Raw genomic sequence first — 16992 nt, forward strand, 5'->3', positions numbered from 1 at the left:
AACAGAACCAAACCATGCAGAATATAATGTTACAGCTAACAAATAAAGTGTAAAAAGAAAGAGCCACAATGAGACCGATTGGAGGAATATCAGCCCTAAACGTATAGGAGGTTCGTTCGAGAGTTTGATAGCAACAGGGCAGAAGGTCTCCTTGAATCTAGTGGTATGTGCATACAAGCCTTTGCATCAAATGCCCATATGAAGAGGCAGCATGCCTGGGATGAGAGTGGACCTTGGTTGCTTTTCCAGAGTCAGTGCAAACTGTAGATAGAGCCTATGAGGAGGATGGACACTGGTTTGTGTGATGGACCAGGCTGCATCCACAACTCTCTGCAATTTCTTGCAGTCTCGGGCAAAGCAGTTGCCAAACCAAGCAGTGATGCTTTCTGAAGGGAAGCTTTGTCTGATTCTGTTATAAAAACTGGCAAGAAATAATTTGAAACATGCTGAAATTTCTTTGTCTTCCAAGGAAGTCGTGACATTCATGTGCTTTCTTGGCAGTAGGTTAAATAAGGAATAATCAGGACAAATTGTTGATGATCTTTATGCCGACCATTTCACATAAAGCTCTCGACCATTTCCACTTCAGCACTATTGTTGTAGACTGGTGAAACCACTCCACCCTGTTTTCTGAAGTCGATGACTTGCTTCTTCATCTGCCATTTCTTTATTCCCCGTTATCACTTCTCCAGGATCATTTTCCAGTGTCCAACATCCACTCTTGCTGCTTTCTTATTCTTTATATATCCGAAGAAACATTTACTATCCTCCTTTGTATTTTTTATATCCTATTTCATCTTTTCATTCCGTATTGCCTTTAGTTATCTTCTGTGTGTGTGTGTGTGTGTGTGTGTGTGTGTGTGTGTGTATGTGTGTTTTTTAAATCTTCCCAGTCCTCCAGCTTCCCACTTATCTTTGCAATGTTATACGCCTTCTCTTTTAGTTTTATAATGTCTTGACTTCCCTTGTCAGCCATGGTTGCCTCATTCTCCCCCTGGAATCTTTATTCCTCTTTGGAATGAAAATATCCTGCGTCTTCCAATTTGTTCCCAGAAATTCTTGCCATTGCTGATCCACCGTCGTTCTTGTTACGGTCACTTTCAAATTAACTTTAGCCAGCTTCTCCCTCATGTCTTTGCTCAACAGGAATACGGACATATCAGATTTCATCTTCTCTCTCTCAAATTGCAGATTGAATGTTTTCATGTGATGGTCACTACCTCCTTGTGGTTCCTTTACCTTAAGCTCCCGAATCAAATCTGGTTCTTACACAATACCAAATCTAGAATTGCCTTTTACCCTGGTAGGCTCGACTACATTGCTCTAAGAAACCATCTCATAGGCACTCTACAAATTGCACTCAGTAATTTACTCTATGATAATGAGGGCAGTTGCCCTCAAAATTTGAGTCTTAATTCCTAATGCAAAAAGCATTTCCAACCTGTATTTTAAAATGATACAGAATATTAAAAATGCCATCTATAAGTTTAGTTACAAATGCAGCGTGGAAATAGACCCTTCATCCCACCGAGTCCATGCTGACAGACGATCATCCGTACACTAGTTCTATGTTATCCGAGTTTTGAATCCTACACACTGGGGGCAATTTACAGCAAGAACATAGGAGGAAACCGGAGCACCCAGAGAAAACCCATGCGGTCACAGGGAGAACATACAAATTCTGTACAGACAGCACCCATAGTCAGGATCCAACCCTGATCTCCAGCGTTCTAAAGCAGCAGCTCTACCGCTATGCCACTGTGCTGCACGTGTGAATACGAGACGTCCCATAATTGGAAAAGCACATACAATGGAAAAATATTCCCTCTGGAAATCAGCACAATGCGGAACTATTTAGAATTATTAATTGATTAAAATTGCGTGCAGCCAACTGCCTTAAAGCTGTATTTATTTTTGTTTTATATTCTACTTCTACCTGCAGCTGCACAAATGCTTTCAAAGTTATTTTGTACAGAGTGGACTACACTGGCCACCCATAATTACTTCAACAAGTTTACTCTGCAGTTCCACAAGCATTGCAAGCCTGAAATGCAAAAACCTAAGATATACAATCCCTGCTGCAGTCAGGTTTCAATTGTAGCAACCAAATATTTAGTCTCAATGTACTGTCATAGCGCTTTTGACAATCAATCTTTAGTTTTCAGGCGAGAAAAAGAACAGAATATATACTCTGGGTGTACTTGCAAATGTTCAAAATGAAAGCCACATCATATGACAGCAAATTTTAATACAAACAGAATGAGAGTATACACAAGCACAGATTAAATATAGAACAGTACAGCACAGGAGCAGGCCCTACCACCCAGAATGTCAGTGCCAACATAACGCCAAATTAATCCCTATTGCCTGCAAATGATCTATGTCCTTCCATTCCCCAAATAGCCACGTGCTAAGTAATTTAGTTTAGTTTATTATTGTCACGTGTGCCAAGGTACAGTGAAAAGATTTTTTGTTGTGTGCTATCCAATCAGCAGAAAGACTATACTTGACTACAATCAAGTCATCAATAGTGTACAGATACAGACTAAAAGAAAAAACGTTTAGTGCAAGATAAAATCCAGGAAAATCCGATTAACGATAGTTCGAAGGGTCTCCAATGAGGTGGACGGTATGTCATGACTACTCTCTAGTTGGTGATAAGATGGCTCCGTTGTCTAATTACAGCTGGGAAGAAACGGTCCTAGAATTTGGAGGTTTTTACATGTCTGTGTCTCTTGCTTGCTAGAGGGGAGAAGGGGGAGTGACCAGGATAAGGCTCGTCCTTGATTATGCTGGTGGCCTGGCCGATGCAGCGTGAATTGTAGATGGAAAGGTGGTTGTTTGAAGGTGATGGTCTAGGCTGCGTCCACAACTCTCTGCAATTTCTCGTGGTCTTGGATGGAACTGTTCCCAAGCCATGTCTGTGATGCATCCTGATAAAATGCTTTCGACAGCACATCTATCTATATAAGTGAGGGTTGTTCGGGACAAGTACAGTGCATTCAGAAAGTATCCAGACCCCTTCACTTTTTCCACATTTTATTCCTCTGCTTTTTTTATTATGGGGTATTGTGTGTAGATTGATGATAAAAAAAAAGAATTTAATCAATTTTAAAATAAAGCTGTAATGTAACAAAATGTGGAAAAAGTGGAGGGGTCTAAATACTTACTGAATGCACTGTGGGCACCAGATAGTTAGTTAGGCATCAATCTGTGCATAACTGTCCGATTCTTAAAATGTGCTTGAAAATACAATCATATAATTTGTATTTATTATTTAATTTACTTTGGAAAGGTATTATCACTTTGTTTCCGCCTCTCTTTCAGGAAGTGCAAAACATAGTAGCTTATGCCACTGGTAAATGCAGATGTTGGAATTGTACAAAATACAAAGTACTGGAGCAACTCAGCAGGTTAGGCACAATGCATCTATTTCCCTCACACATGCTGCCTCACCACAGCACTTGGTGTTTAGCTTATGTTACTATTTTTTCCTCCCCTCAGAATACATTTTTATTTTTGGCCACAACTTTAAAAAAAAATGGATCCTCCGATCACTAACCTTTCAGCTACTTAGCAAGTTTGCAAAGTCATGGATTTATAACTTAAGGCTACGAATTTTACAGACATTTAATAAGCTTCTTAACTCATCCAGCCACCACAAAGCATGTGCAGTCAAATCTCTAGACCTCATTTCCTGCAGCCCCATAAAAATCAGTTTGTTGCTCTCATTATTCTTTCTAACAAAAATGGCTACTTCACATAGGTTAAGCTTCACCAGCCATGTGTCTGTCCATATATAAAGGAAAGGAAGATAAAGATACTGCTCAGCCATGATGCCATTTCCAGAGATGAACAAATGCCAAGACTGATGTACTGAATAATTGAGTACAATAACAAGTACCCAGTTTAATGGCATCCATATAACAAAACACAACAATAAATCAATACCTTTTAAAAGTGGAAAGCTATAAAACAGAGTTAATGTAGAACACAGTTGTATTTTCGTCTACATACCAGATAGTAAATCAAAAGTTTTAAATATTACAAATTGCACCTAAAGTTTTATCAGTAATTTGCCACACTATTCCTGCCTTAAAAGAGATGTATCTGATGTTTCTGTTCATCATGGGAAGACAAAAACAGATCACCTTCAAGGAAAGCAGTGAATTTCAGTTTAACCACGCTGAAATATTTGGGCACCTTTTTCCATCATATACAAAATTTGTTTTATTTTTTTCCATTCTCTCCCAATAATTTCTTGGTATTTTTAACTAAAGGACCAAGATACCGTGTCTGATTAATTAGTTCAGTTTTGAATCATTGATGATAGTTACAAAGCAGGGAGAAAAAAATTGTATATAATATTTTGCTTAGAGATATGTCCCTTACAAAATTGTGCACAGGCCTTCATGCAAAACCTTTGCAGTGGTCAGTATATTAGCAGCCTCAATCTTGTGACCTCAATCTTGGTTCTAAGAAGCAAAGGCAGGAAAAATAGCTTTGATTATGTAGTTTTTTTTTTAGTGCGATAGCAAAGTGTTTATACTACTGCCCTAACCTCTAGAAATTCCAACTAACTGGGTAACCATGGCAATTCAGGACTTTATATCCAGTTAATAAAATAAATGTAGAATTTTAAAAACGCTTATGAGTAATGGTGTCTATGACTCTCATAAAATCCATCACTAAATTAGTCATGTTTTCCTGTTCTGGCCCACATAGACTCCATATCATCATTGAGGTTGCCTCTCGAATCATTCCTCATGGGCAACTGTGCATCGCTACCAACATTTGTATCCTCCAAACACATTTTTTGAATTCTGATAGACAGTGCTGCATTTCACTGTAGCTGGCAGACACAATTCCAGATGTTGAAATGATCTCAATATTGATTCTTAAATAAATGAAAATAATATTGATTGACACAATTATTTTCTGTGAGAAATACTGTGGGTGGGTGAAGACTGCTATTCACTTGCTAAAATTCAAAATGGAAGCTATAACCTGTGAAAATATATTTATCCAGGCAATGCTCCCCAACAATGCTCCAACAGGCTATTAAACCCTGCAACCTTAAACTATGATCCGACTAATTCAACTTGGAGGGCATTGTTTTTGATTTGCACTATTATTGTTTGTTTTTTTATATACTGAATGTTTTATTGTTTATTATGGTGTTTACAAAGTACTACGTTTACATATCTGTTTTGCTGCTGCAAGTAAGAATGTTATTGTTCCGTTTCAGGACATACGACAACAGAACACTCTTAACAATTGGTTCTTGTTTAATAGAAAATAAAGCACATCATGCCAAAACATACAAAATCTATTTTTCTTCCAAACTTTCTCCAGTTATTAAATCAATCATCACATGCTGCAGGTGGTAAAATGGTCGACAAACCACATTCAACAACCATGCCACCAGTTACTCAAACTCAACATCTCCACAATTGAAGAATTCCACCACCTCCAGTTTAAATTCCATTTGGAATATTTTGGAGGACCAAGAAACCAAGAACCAAGAAGAAATCGCTCCTTACAAGAGCAGCCTCTGAATTTCCCTCATTGTTATCTATACAGGCGACCCCTGCGTTACAGGAGGGAAAGGTGGCCCAAGCCTTGTATACCTGGAAATTTGTCCATACTATAATTTTCCGTAACTTGAAGCTATATCATCTGTGATATATTAAGAATTGCAAGCTTTTCTTTTTTAAACTGTGTTTTGTGAGGGTTTTTCTTTTATAAACACAAACTTTGTAAGAGCAATTTTTCATTCTGTGTCCTTTATTTTTTGGTTCATCTATATAGCAATCATATTACAGAGCAACACAAGATAATTGATCACCTTTTAAACCAGTAGGTTCTTTAAAAAAAAGTCTGAGTGGAGGAAAGAGAGATTTATAATATAGAGAAATATCGAGAGTTTAAACCTCAGCATTTAAAAGCATGTTTCGCAGCAGCCGAGAAATTAAAATCAGGGATTTGCAATAGATTAAAAGTAGCAGGGCTCGGAGATCTCTGATGTTTCTATGTCTGAACAATGTGAAGAAAGGAAGAGCAGGAGAGGAACAAGGATCATTTAAAAAAAATTTTTTAATAAATTTGAATCTGTGCCAGGTCAAAGACCAAGTGTTAGTCAGGACATACGTGATGGATTAACAGGATTTAGTGTAGGTGAGAATGCAAGCAACCTATCTCAGGTTTATGGAAAACTGAGCACGAGGTGAAAGAACAGGAAATAAAAACAGAATGCTGGAAATACTCAACAAGTGAAGCAGCTTCTGTAGTGAGTCACAGAGTATACAGCACGGCAATAGGCCCTTCGGACGAACATGCCTATGGGGACCAAGATGCTCCATCTACACTTGTCTCAACTGCCTGTGTTTGGTCCATATCCCTCTAAACCTCTCCTATCCAAGCATCTGTCCAAATGTCTTTTAAATGTTGCTGTGCTAAACTACCACTTCAGGCAACTCAATCCATATATCTATGTGAAAAAGTTGCCCCTCAGATTCCTATTAAATTTTCTCCCTCTCGTATTAAACCTACGGTCCCTAGTTCTTGATTCCTCTTCTCTTGAGTAAAAGACTCTGTGCATTCAACCTATCTATTCTCCTCATGATATTAAACAGAGAATATCAACCCTCATCCTCCTGCGCGTCAAGGAATAAGGTCCTAGCCTGCACAGCCCCTCCTTTGGCCCCCAAGTACTGACAACATCCTTGTGAATCTTCTCAGCATATTTTCCAGGCTCCAACTCTGACATTAAGAGAGTTAATACTTCAGGTGATAACCTTTCAACAGCTATTTGGGTATTGAAGTAGCTAAGTATAGCACTGACATATTAAGAGTATTTTAGTCAAAGACAAATTGAAGAAGGGATGGATTGAATAATGCAGCAGTTTTTAAAACTACCAATCTTGTGACCAGTTAATCAAGGAAGCACAACCTAATTCTATATTTGACCAAACATCATGTGCCCAAAGTCAACAGCAATAAAATATTAAACAGCACTGTAAACCCAGGGTAACAACTCAAAATAGTGAATTCACAAATCACCACCCATAAATTTGAGATATGTGATGAATTTTGCTCTCACAAAATTTGTGTAAAATAAATCAACACAAAAGGTGCCCGTTTCAAATCGCATTGCTTGACAGGTCTGCAGATGATGTAGCCTGCCATTACAGAAAATTGTGATAAAACCTATTTTCTAGGAATGCAACTAATGTAGGAGGGGGTAGGCGGGGGTGTCATCGGTATATGGTTTGATCTATTTAATTTTGTATCTACACTTCTACGCAAAGAAGTACAGAAAAGCTGGCATCTGGTTCACCAGGGCCTCATTTCCCACGCACCCTTCCAGCTAATTGGGACCCCGTTTCCCACTCAACCTTCATGCGCACTGGGACCCTATTGCCCCCACTCATTTCAAGTTCATTGGGACTCAGTTTCCCACGTTGTATTCTGTTTATTGAATTTACTCTGTATTATTGCCCTTTTCTAAAAGCTGTCCTTATAAAAAATTAAAAATTGTACATCTGCTCTCTTTAAGCTGTGCATCCCAGGTAATAACCATGCGTGGAGTGAAATTCCTTGTCCTTCATTGGACAATTATATTCATTATTTGTATTTGTTTAACAACTCTTCTGGCAAGTTGATTATTTTCCACTAGATCAAATCTTTAAAGGTTTCAAAATATTTTAAATCAAATCTACCTTGAATTTCTCTGCTCTCAAAATAACAATCTAAGTTTCCCTTGTAAATGAAGCTATGCATTCTAGCAATGTTCTCTGCAATCTATTAAAAACTTGACAGACATACTACCTTACTGAACCGTATCATGCCCAATATTCCAAGTAAGGCCTGAACTAGATATTTACATAGTGTTTAAGAGGGAACTGCAGATGCTGGAGAATCGAAGGTTACACAAAAAAGCTGGAGAAACTCAGCGGGTGCAGCAGCATCTATGGAGCGAAGGAAATAGGCAACGTTTCGGGCCGAAACCCCCCGAAACGTTGCCTATTTCCTTCGCTCCATAGATGCTGCTGCACCCGCTGAGTTTCTCCAGCTTTTTTGTGTAACCTTAGATATTTACATAGTTTTTACCATAGTATCCTTCCTTCTGCACTCTGTGCCGTCATAACGTTGCAAATTTATTATACTTTTCCAACTGCTTTCAAAACTAATTTGCCACATTCAAGGATTAGCAGCAATACATCCCCATGTTCTGACAGCACTTTAAAACTGGACCATTGCATTTCTATAATCTCATCACATTCATCCTGCTAAATTACATAATCTCTTGTTTTTAATGTCAAATTTCATTTGCAATCTCTGCCCACATACCCACCTGAGCAATGAAGACTGCTCAACATCTCCTACATGACTTCTGTATCAAATGCAAATTTTAAATTGATGCCATGTGAATGCAGCTCATGACTAAATATCAAAAAGCTCAGTATTCCTCATTTTTTTTCCACACAAGTTTCTGCCAGCCTAAAAAAAAATGTTCCTTCGCCAATTTTGGACCATATTGTTTTGCCCATTTAATTAAACTCTATTAATAGGTCCATTATGTGTTACTTTTTCAAATGCTAAAATAGTGGTATTCCACATCGTTACTAGAGCTATGGTCTGTGAAATAAAAAAGACACAGTGCTGTATGGTTGAACCTAAATAAACTTCACCAGTCTAGTTTCAAACATATTGCATTTTTCCATTAATATTTTTCATACAATGCCGGGTTCATTGAGCAATATTCCATGCCACATTCTCATCCAATTAAAGTAGACAACTCCAACACTTTGCAAGCCTGTTGGTGTAGGCTTTGTGCTTATCAGCGAGTTTTTTTTAACCAGAATGCCAAGGTGGCAACTTTAATCAATAAATGTAACCTGCCAACGAACTGTCATAACAACAACTACTATTAACAGAATCAAGCATCAAGAGTGCTATAATATTCGTTCACAAAACACCGAGGTATCGAAGTACAATAAACTACACGAAATCCTATTTCCCTTGACATAGAAGCGTATGAGGATGGTCACGATAGCTTACAAACAAAAACGCAAACAAATAAGTCGCTCAACAACATCCTTGCACCATCAGCGTGGTGGAAGTCATTTCATGATTCTTGTGGTCTAAGCTACTATACCAGAATTCACCCAGTTGCACAACTGCACGACACTTAATGCAAAGTTAAAGCGACCAGATGCAAAGCCTAATTTGTGAAACTCCACCACTACAGCTTAACGGCTCCACCGAACCACACTTTGACTGTATAATTCCACGTGGAAACATTCTTGGTGCAATAGTGAATGGTTGGCTCGAATTTGTTTGGTGTTTAGTTCTGTGGCAACAGACACAAGGGGGGGGGGGGGTAAAGGGGAAAGGAACAAGAGGCGGTCGGTCATACGCACCCACGCCGGCAGGTCAGTGCTGGAGATGTCACCCTGCACGGGTTTGTGTTCGTGCTCCAGGAATGACAGCGCCCTGTACAAGCGAGAGCGCTTGTTGCCCCGGTTCCTCTGCCACCAGAAGAAGACGACCAGCCCGATCAGCACCCAGCTGAAGCTCAGCCCCAGGTAGCCCAGAGCGTACACCGGGAAGATGATCACAAAAGTCTTGACGAACTGCACCAGGACTCCGGCCACGTCCACGCTGATCATCGGCGGCGGCAGCTGCTCCTCCTCGGCCAGGCTGGCTCTCCGCTGCCCGTGGATCTCCCCCTGCCCGCCCATCGGCGCCGCCGCTGCAGCAGCAGTAGCAGCAGCAGCGGTCGGCGCCGCCGCCGACTGCTCCTCCATTCCCGGCCTACTCTCTCCCCGTTGAATTTGGAGCCGCTGTCAGCCTCGCCGTGTTTATAAAGGAGCCGCCTCCTCCCTCCCTCCCTCCTCTTCCCTTCTTCCTCCTCCTCCTCCTCCACCTCTCCCTCCCGCTCCCGATCGCTGCGGCTGCGGCTGCTCCTCTCACCCAATCCCGCCGCCTCCCCGGCAGCGGCAGCAGCAGCAGCGCCGCCCCCACCAGCCCCTCCCCCTCGCCGGTCGTTGATGCCGCCCAGCCCCGCCCTCCCGCACCCGACGCACCGCGTCACACCCTGCGCCCCGCCCTCCCACGCCCGACGCCCGCACGCGTCACACCCTGCGCCCCGCCCTCCCGCACCCGACGCCCCGCGTCACACTCAGCGCCCCGCCCTCCCGCACCCGACGCCCCACGTCACACCCTGCGCCCCGCCCTCCCACGCCCCGACGCCCCGCGCGTCACACCCAGCGCCCCGCCCTCCCGCACCCGACGCCTCGCGTCACACCCAGCGCCCCGCCCTCCCGCCCCGCACCCGACGCCTCGCGTCACACCCTGCGCCCCGCCCTCCCACGCCCGACGCCCCGCGTCACACCCTGCGCTCCGCCCAGCCCCGCTTTCCCGCGCCCGACGCCCCGCGTCAAACCCTGCGCCATGCACCTCACGTCCCATCCCCGCACCCGACGCACCGCGTCACACCCCATGTCCCCATCAAAGATCTTAGAGCGGAGCTCGCTCTGAGATCTTTGGTCTCCATCGGGGATACCAAGTACAGGTAGAAACAAAAGATCATGGAGCTCTGTGACTTTTGGTAGAAACGACGTACTGCAGATACTGGTTTATACAAAAGGACACAAAGTGCTGGATTGTTCAAGAAGGAACTGCAGATGCTGGAAAATCGAAGGTAGACAAAAAAGCTGGAGAAACTCAGCGGGTGCAGCAGCATCTATGGAGCGAAGGAAATAAGCAACGTTTCGGGCCGAATTACCTGCTTCTCTCTGAAGTAAGGTCCCGACCCAAAACGTACAGAGGCAAATAAATAAATGATGGGTCTTTGTCCGAAACATTATGGATGGCACCGTATATAAGCCCACAACCTTAGATCCAGAGCCTTGTTGGATTATCCATTTTGCCGACCAACGTAGGTCACGGCCTCCACGAGGAGTCGAACAGTACCGGATGGTCTGGGGCCAAGATGTCAGCTTCGGAATTCGGGTATGGGAACGGATCCGCCTTTCCCTGGCCGGGCCGGAGTTCCAGAGCCCCGACTTCAGGGGGCAAATTCGACCCGCCGATCACCAGACCAGGCACGGAAGTCAAGTGGAGGACGAGATCGGCTGCCTCACCCAGCCTTGGGGCCACATTTTCAGGGGAACTTCTGGGGGGGGATTTCAAATGTGCCGTCATCATTTTGACCGGAAACACTACATCTAATTGTTTGTGCACGTCGGGTTGATTGCATTAGTCGAAACAGGGTGGACCACATGAAGGTTGCAATCTCGCACCCCACCCGTACACCAACACTATCCAATTACAGAAGGAATAGGTGACTTTTTGGGTTGAGACCCTTCTTATGTTGGGAGCATGGGTGTGAGCGCCCAGTTCCTTGCTGACTTGTTCTCTGATTGAACTCAGTACCCGAGCCTTCACAGCTCATCCACACCGAGAATTCCAAAAAATCACAATTGTCTGAGAAAAATAATTTCATACATCTGTTTATGATTACCTCATATTTTGAGATTCTGAGTGGCAAGGAACTGCAGATGCTGGTTTGCACCAAAGATAGGCACAAAATGCTGGAGTAACTCAGCGGATCAGGCAGCATCTCTGGAGAAAATGAATAAGTGACATTTTGGGTCGAGACCCTTCTTCAGACCAGATCTAGGTGCAATGAAGTTCTCTTTCTGCAGGCAATTCAGTAAAATCTTACTGTACATAAACACAATCATACCTAAGTACAGAAGTGTAAGAATGGTAGATCACACTGAGGCAGTACACAAGAGTCGCACCATTTCCGGCACCATCTCACGTTTTAAAGTTCTTAAAAATATAGTCTTAAACTTGAACCTAAAACCCCGTTGTCTTGGCGATTGCACTGGGTCAAAGGTGCAGAGGGCAGCCTGGCCTGGCGATTATTTTGGTGTCCTCCACTGCTGCTCCGCCATTCCGTGCTACTGCAGGCCACATCAAATCCAAGCACTTGTTTGACCTTTATGGGGCCTCCAGTAGCCCCTGATCCAAGCAATGCCTCAGCTGCTACAGGGCCTCCAGCGGCCCACTGCATGCACACGTTGACCTGGACACATCCACCCATTTCCCATTTGTCCAGTTCTGATGAAACACAATTCAGAAAGCAGAAAATACTCATTAGTTACTCCCCAATTAGCCAACTGCCTTCAGCTGAAATCCTTTTAAACTCTAATATCACTCAAATCCCTGCTGGTTTTGAGCCTCTATCATCATTATACTCCGTTTAGCTGTGGATTCTGAAATTGAATTTGCTGGGATTCTTACTCATAATTAATTATTATATATAATTCAGTCAAGAAGGAATCACCATCGATGCAATGTACAGTAATTGCTGCCTCAAGAAAGCAGCTAATATCATTAAAGACTGACACAGCCTTGGCCACACTCTCATCTCGCTGCTACCATTGGGAAGAAGAAGCTACAAGAGCCTGTGAACCGTTGCCTCCATGTTTCAAGAATAACTTCTTCCTGTCAACCATCAAGCTCTGAAACTACCCAGCACAACCCGAACAACAACCCAACCTCAGCACCTAATTAAAGATTGGCATAAAAAGCTGGAGCAACTCAGCGAAACAGGCAGCATCTCTGAAGAGAAAGAATGGGTGACGTTTTGGGTCAAGAACCTTCCTCAGACTGGTGACCTCTCCTCAGCACCTACCTACATACCTTTGCCCTATGGTTGCACTAGGTTCTTTGGCTTGCACTACCAAGGTCTGGTTTATTGACAATGTGATAATTTATTGTACAAGAAGGAACTGCAGATGTTGGTTTATACCGAAGACAGACACAAAATGCTGGAGTACCTCAGCAGGTCAGGCAGCATCTCTGGAGAAAAAGAATAGGTGACGTTTCGTGTCGGAACCCTTCTTCTGACTGAAACTCAGATCATTTATTGTATATTTATTTGCTGTGTTGTTGCATTTCATGTGCCTGGAAAACTACAGCAAGTATGATTTTCATTGCTCTGGTCGGTTTGTGCATATGACCATTAAACACTCTCGACTTTTGAAATCAAATACTTTAACTGAGAGCTGCCATTTTAGAGGGGGCATAAATAATAGTCTAAATTGTATATTTTTTCAACTCTACTTCATTGCTGGGAGCATTTTAACTTCCCTGACCTTGCATGTCAGACCACTGACTCCTGCACCAGCAACATATTTATAAACTGGACAGGCAGCATCTCTGGAGAGAAGGAATGGGTGACGTTTCGGGTCAAGACCCTTCTTCAGCCTGGCTTACTCCGGCATTGTTTGTCTACCTTCGGTTTAAACCAGCATCTGCAGTTTCTTCCTCAACATATTTATAAATTGCCTTTCACAGCTCAGAGTCACATCAAGGGAGTCATTAGCTGTACTTCTGTGAGAAACACCTTCTGACTAGGTCCTGCCAGACTCAAAAGCACTGGAAATACTGGTTTTTCTACCCCCTCCCAACAGAAGTTGCCGATCGCAACATTCTATCATGAACGATCCTGCTAACATGGCAGATAATAGACAAGGAAAAATAAAATTGAGTTTTCCCTTTAGCATTAAAGGCCTGTAGCAAACACAAAACTACAGGAGGAAGTCGGCAGGTCAGCCAGCGTGTGCGGTGGGAAACGGAGAGTCAATGTTTCGGGCCGGGATCCCTCATCTCGATTGAAACAATAGAGGGGAAGTAGCCAGTAAAGAACTTGAGGCGAGGGGTGGAGCAATAACTAGCAAATAACAGCAACTGTCCATTTTCCCGTGCCTGAACCTTTGGGTTCGGCCAGCAGCTTTCCCTTTTTTTGCCACAGATTCAATCATTTGAAGTCTCTTGTGTCTGCATTACACCTGCCAGTGTTTACATTTCATGGAACATAGAACTGTACAGCACAGGAACAGGCCCTTCGGAATATTTGTTCTGGACATGATGGCAAGTTAAACTGAATAAAGTATTTATTATTATTATTATTATTATTATTATTATTATTATTATTATGTGTAGGAAGGAACTGCAGATGCTGATTTACATTGAAGATAGACACAAAATGCTGGCGTAACACAGCAGGGACAGGTGGTATCTCTCAATAGAAGGAATGGGTAACGTTTTGGGTGGAGACCCTTCTTCAGAGTCTGAAGAAGGGTCTCAACCCAAAACATCACACATTCCTTCCATCCAGACAAACTCAACTCATCTGCTTGTGCATAACGCTCTATTCCCACACTTCCGTTTGGGGTCACGTTGGAGGTGGCTAAACTGACGGAGGATTACTTGTTGTATGTGACGGCTGGTGGGGTGAAAGGTGAGGACTAGGGGGACTCTGCCCTTGTTGCGAGTGGGGGGATGGGGAGAGAGAGCAGTGTTGCGGGGTATGGAAGAGACCCTGGTGCGAGCCTCATCTATGGAGGAGGAGGGGAACCCCCGTTCCCCGAAGAATGAGGACATTTCAGATGCCCTGGTGTGAAACGTCTCATCCTGGGAGCAGATGCGGCGTAGACGGAGGAATTGGGAGTAGGGGATGGAGTGCTTACAGGAAGCAGGGTGGGAAGAAGTGTAGTGCAGATAGCCATGGGAGTCAGTGGGTTTATAGTGGATAGTCAAAGCTAATAGTCAAATCTAATAGTCAAATCTAAAATGAAGTCATTCTTCTACAAAAGCATGGTCTAGTAGAACAAAAGAATGGCTCGGTGCCAAGTCTGAATGACATTGCAAATTATATGGAACACAATATGGAGGACAGGTTGGCTTTTCAATAAAGAAATTAAGATGGAATCCTGCAGTAATAACACATGCTTCTTTCAAGGCCATAAAGAAGCCAAGATTGAAAAAATAGCTGATGCTCCAGAGATAAGTAATAACTTGTTATTGGATGAGCTTGATTTGAACCCAGCTTCTCCTATCTTCTGAAAGGCTACACAATATTTCAGTCATGCCATATTCAGCCTTGGTAGGAGTGTTTTACTGATAAGAAAAATGTATAATTGTGCTAATTCTCCTTTGTTCTGTGAGTGGGAGCCCGAGAAGCACTGAGCAACGTTTGTGCTCATTCTAGATCGTTGCCGTCTGACGAATCAATTAAAGATTGCCATGGTCTACCTTTAACGTTTGTTGCTATCTGCTTTTTAAGAAACAAACTTTGACTATTGGATAGTGTGCCCAATATTACAGGTTATACTGTAGACCGTCTAAAAAAATCAGACCAAAAAGGAAAGGAGTAGGAAGGAATTGCAGATGCTGGTTTACACCAAAGATGGACACAAAATGCAGGAGTAACTCGGCAGGTGAAGCAGCATCTCTGCAGAAAAGGAATAGATGACGTTTCGGGTCGAGATCCTTCTTCAGACTGAAAGTCAGGGAGTGGGAAACTAGAGGTATGAAAAGGTTCAGAACAAATCAGAGCTGGTACCGATGATCCAGGAAAGGTGGAGCTCACAATGGTCCATTGTTGGCTGTGGAAGAAGCGATAACGAAGGAATACAAACAGAGAAACAAAGAGCAGGATGACTGGGGGGAGAGGGGGGGGGGGGGGGGGGGGGGGGGGGGGTGGAGCCAGAGGGAATACAAGGGTTACTTGAAATTAGATAAATCAATATTCATACCATTGGGTTGTAAGCTGCCCAAGCAAAATGTGAGGTGCTCTTCCTCCAGTTTGCTTGTGGCCTCGTCCTGACAGTGGAGGAGGCCCGGGACAGAAAGGTCACTATGGGAATGGCAAGGGGAGGTTAAATGTTTGCCAACTGGGAGATCGCATAGGCCAAGGCGGACTGGGCGTAGGTGTTCAGCAAAACAATCACCCAGTCAAGGAAAGGAATTGTGGTAGTGTTATGAATCAAGGAGACTAATCTGAGTGGTGGTTGAGCTGTGATATAGAGGCAGTGAATAGTAATGTAGAGTTGAAATCATGAGTAGCAGAGGAAAGGGTAGGAGGAGTACGTGACCTCTTCAGATATGGTGGAGCATAAATGGAGAAATAACCAGGGCATGTTTGAAGGGAACAGCAAGAGTCATGGGAGATCTTAATGTACATGTACATTGGGCAAGTCAAACAGGGAAGGCCATTGTAGAAGAACTTGTGGCGTGTGTCAAGGATTGCTTCTTAGAACATTATGTTACAGACCTTACCCAAGGAGAGGCTATTGTAGACTTGGTCATGTGTAATGAGGAGGGATTAAAAATCCCCAAGGAGAGTGTGACCACAATTTGATAGAATTCCAGCCGCAGTTTGTGGATGAGCAGCACATGGACTAATTTTGAATAACAGTGAAGAACATGTAAAATTTCCAAACACAAGGGATAAAATATCAAAGGAAGTCAGGGAGCTAACGGCAAACAAATCACCAAGACACAGTGGCTGCAGAGATACTGATCCCATTGGTTAAAAAACAACTAAATTCCAGGAGATTGCAGAAAATCGGAAAGTAGCAAATGTGACTTGGAGATACAATAAACTCCAGACATTGGTTTACAAGTAAAAAGACACAAATTGCTAGAATAACTCAATGAATCCTGTTCTCGTATACTGTGTGTGTGGAGTTTGCATGTTTTCCCTGCAACCACACGGACTTCCTCCAGTTGATCTGATTACCTCCCATATCCGAAAGATGTTGGTAGATTAACAGGCCACTGTAAATTGCCCACACAGTGTAGATGAGTGGTAGAATCCATCTTGGAGAGAGGAAATTGGGAATGTGGGACGAATGGCAGAGTTTGGGGGATGGGGGGGTGAAAGTTGTTGGGAATGTTTGTGGACAAGCTTTTCCCTTTGAGAAGAGGGAAGATTCAAACAAGAGGACATGACCAGAATTAAGGGACAGAAGTTTAGGGGTAACATGAGGGGGAACTTCTTTACTCGGAGAGTGGTAGCGGTGTGGAATGAGCTTCCAGTGGAAGTGGTGGAGGCAGGTTCGTTGGTATCATTTTAAAATAAATTGGATAGGCATATGGATGAGAAGGGAATGGAGGGTTATGGTA

The 16992-nt window shown here is 43.1% G+C and overlaps 1 protein-coding gene across 2 annotated transcripts in view; it reads right to left on the reverse strand.

Moving 5' to 3' along the window:
- esyt2b (extended synaptotagmin-like protein 2b) overlaps positions 1-9877 on the reverse strand; it is a 148159-nt gene extending 138282 nt beyond the window's left edge. Inside the window, exon 1 of one of the 2 annotated variants that reach the window (XM_055664564.1) lies at positions 9426-9877. In XM_055664564.1, coding sequence (XP_055520539.1) covers positions 9426-9812 — 387 coding nt within the window. In that variant the 5' untranslated portion in view covers positions 9813-9877. The remainder of the gene's footprint in view (positions 1-9425) is intronic. The other variant, XM_055664573.1, reaches the window with a different exon arrangement.
- Positions 9878-16992: the final 7115 nt, after the last annotated feature.

This window comes from Leucoraja erinacea, chromosome 2 (genome assembly GCF_028641065.1).
Source record: "Leucoraja erinacea ecotype New England chromosome 2, Leri_hhj_1, whole genome shotgun sequence".
NCBI lineage: Eukaryota > Metazoa > Chordata > Chondrichthyes > Rajiformes > Rajidae > Leucoraja > Leucoraja erinaceus.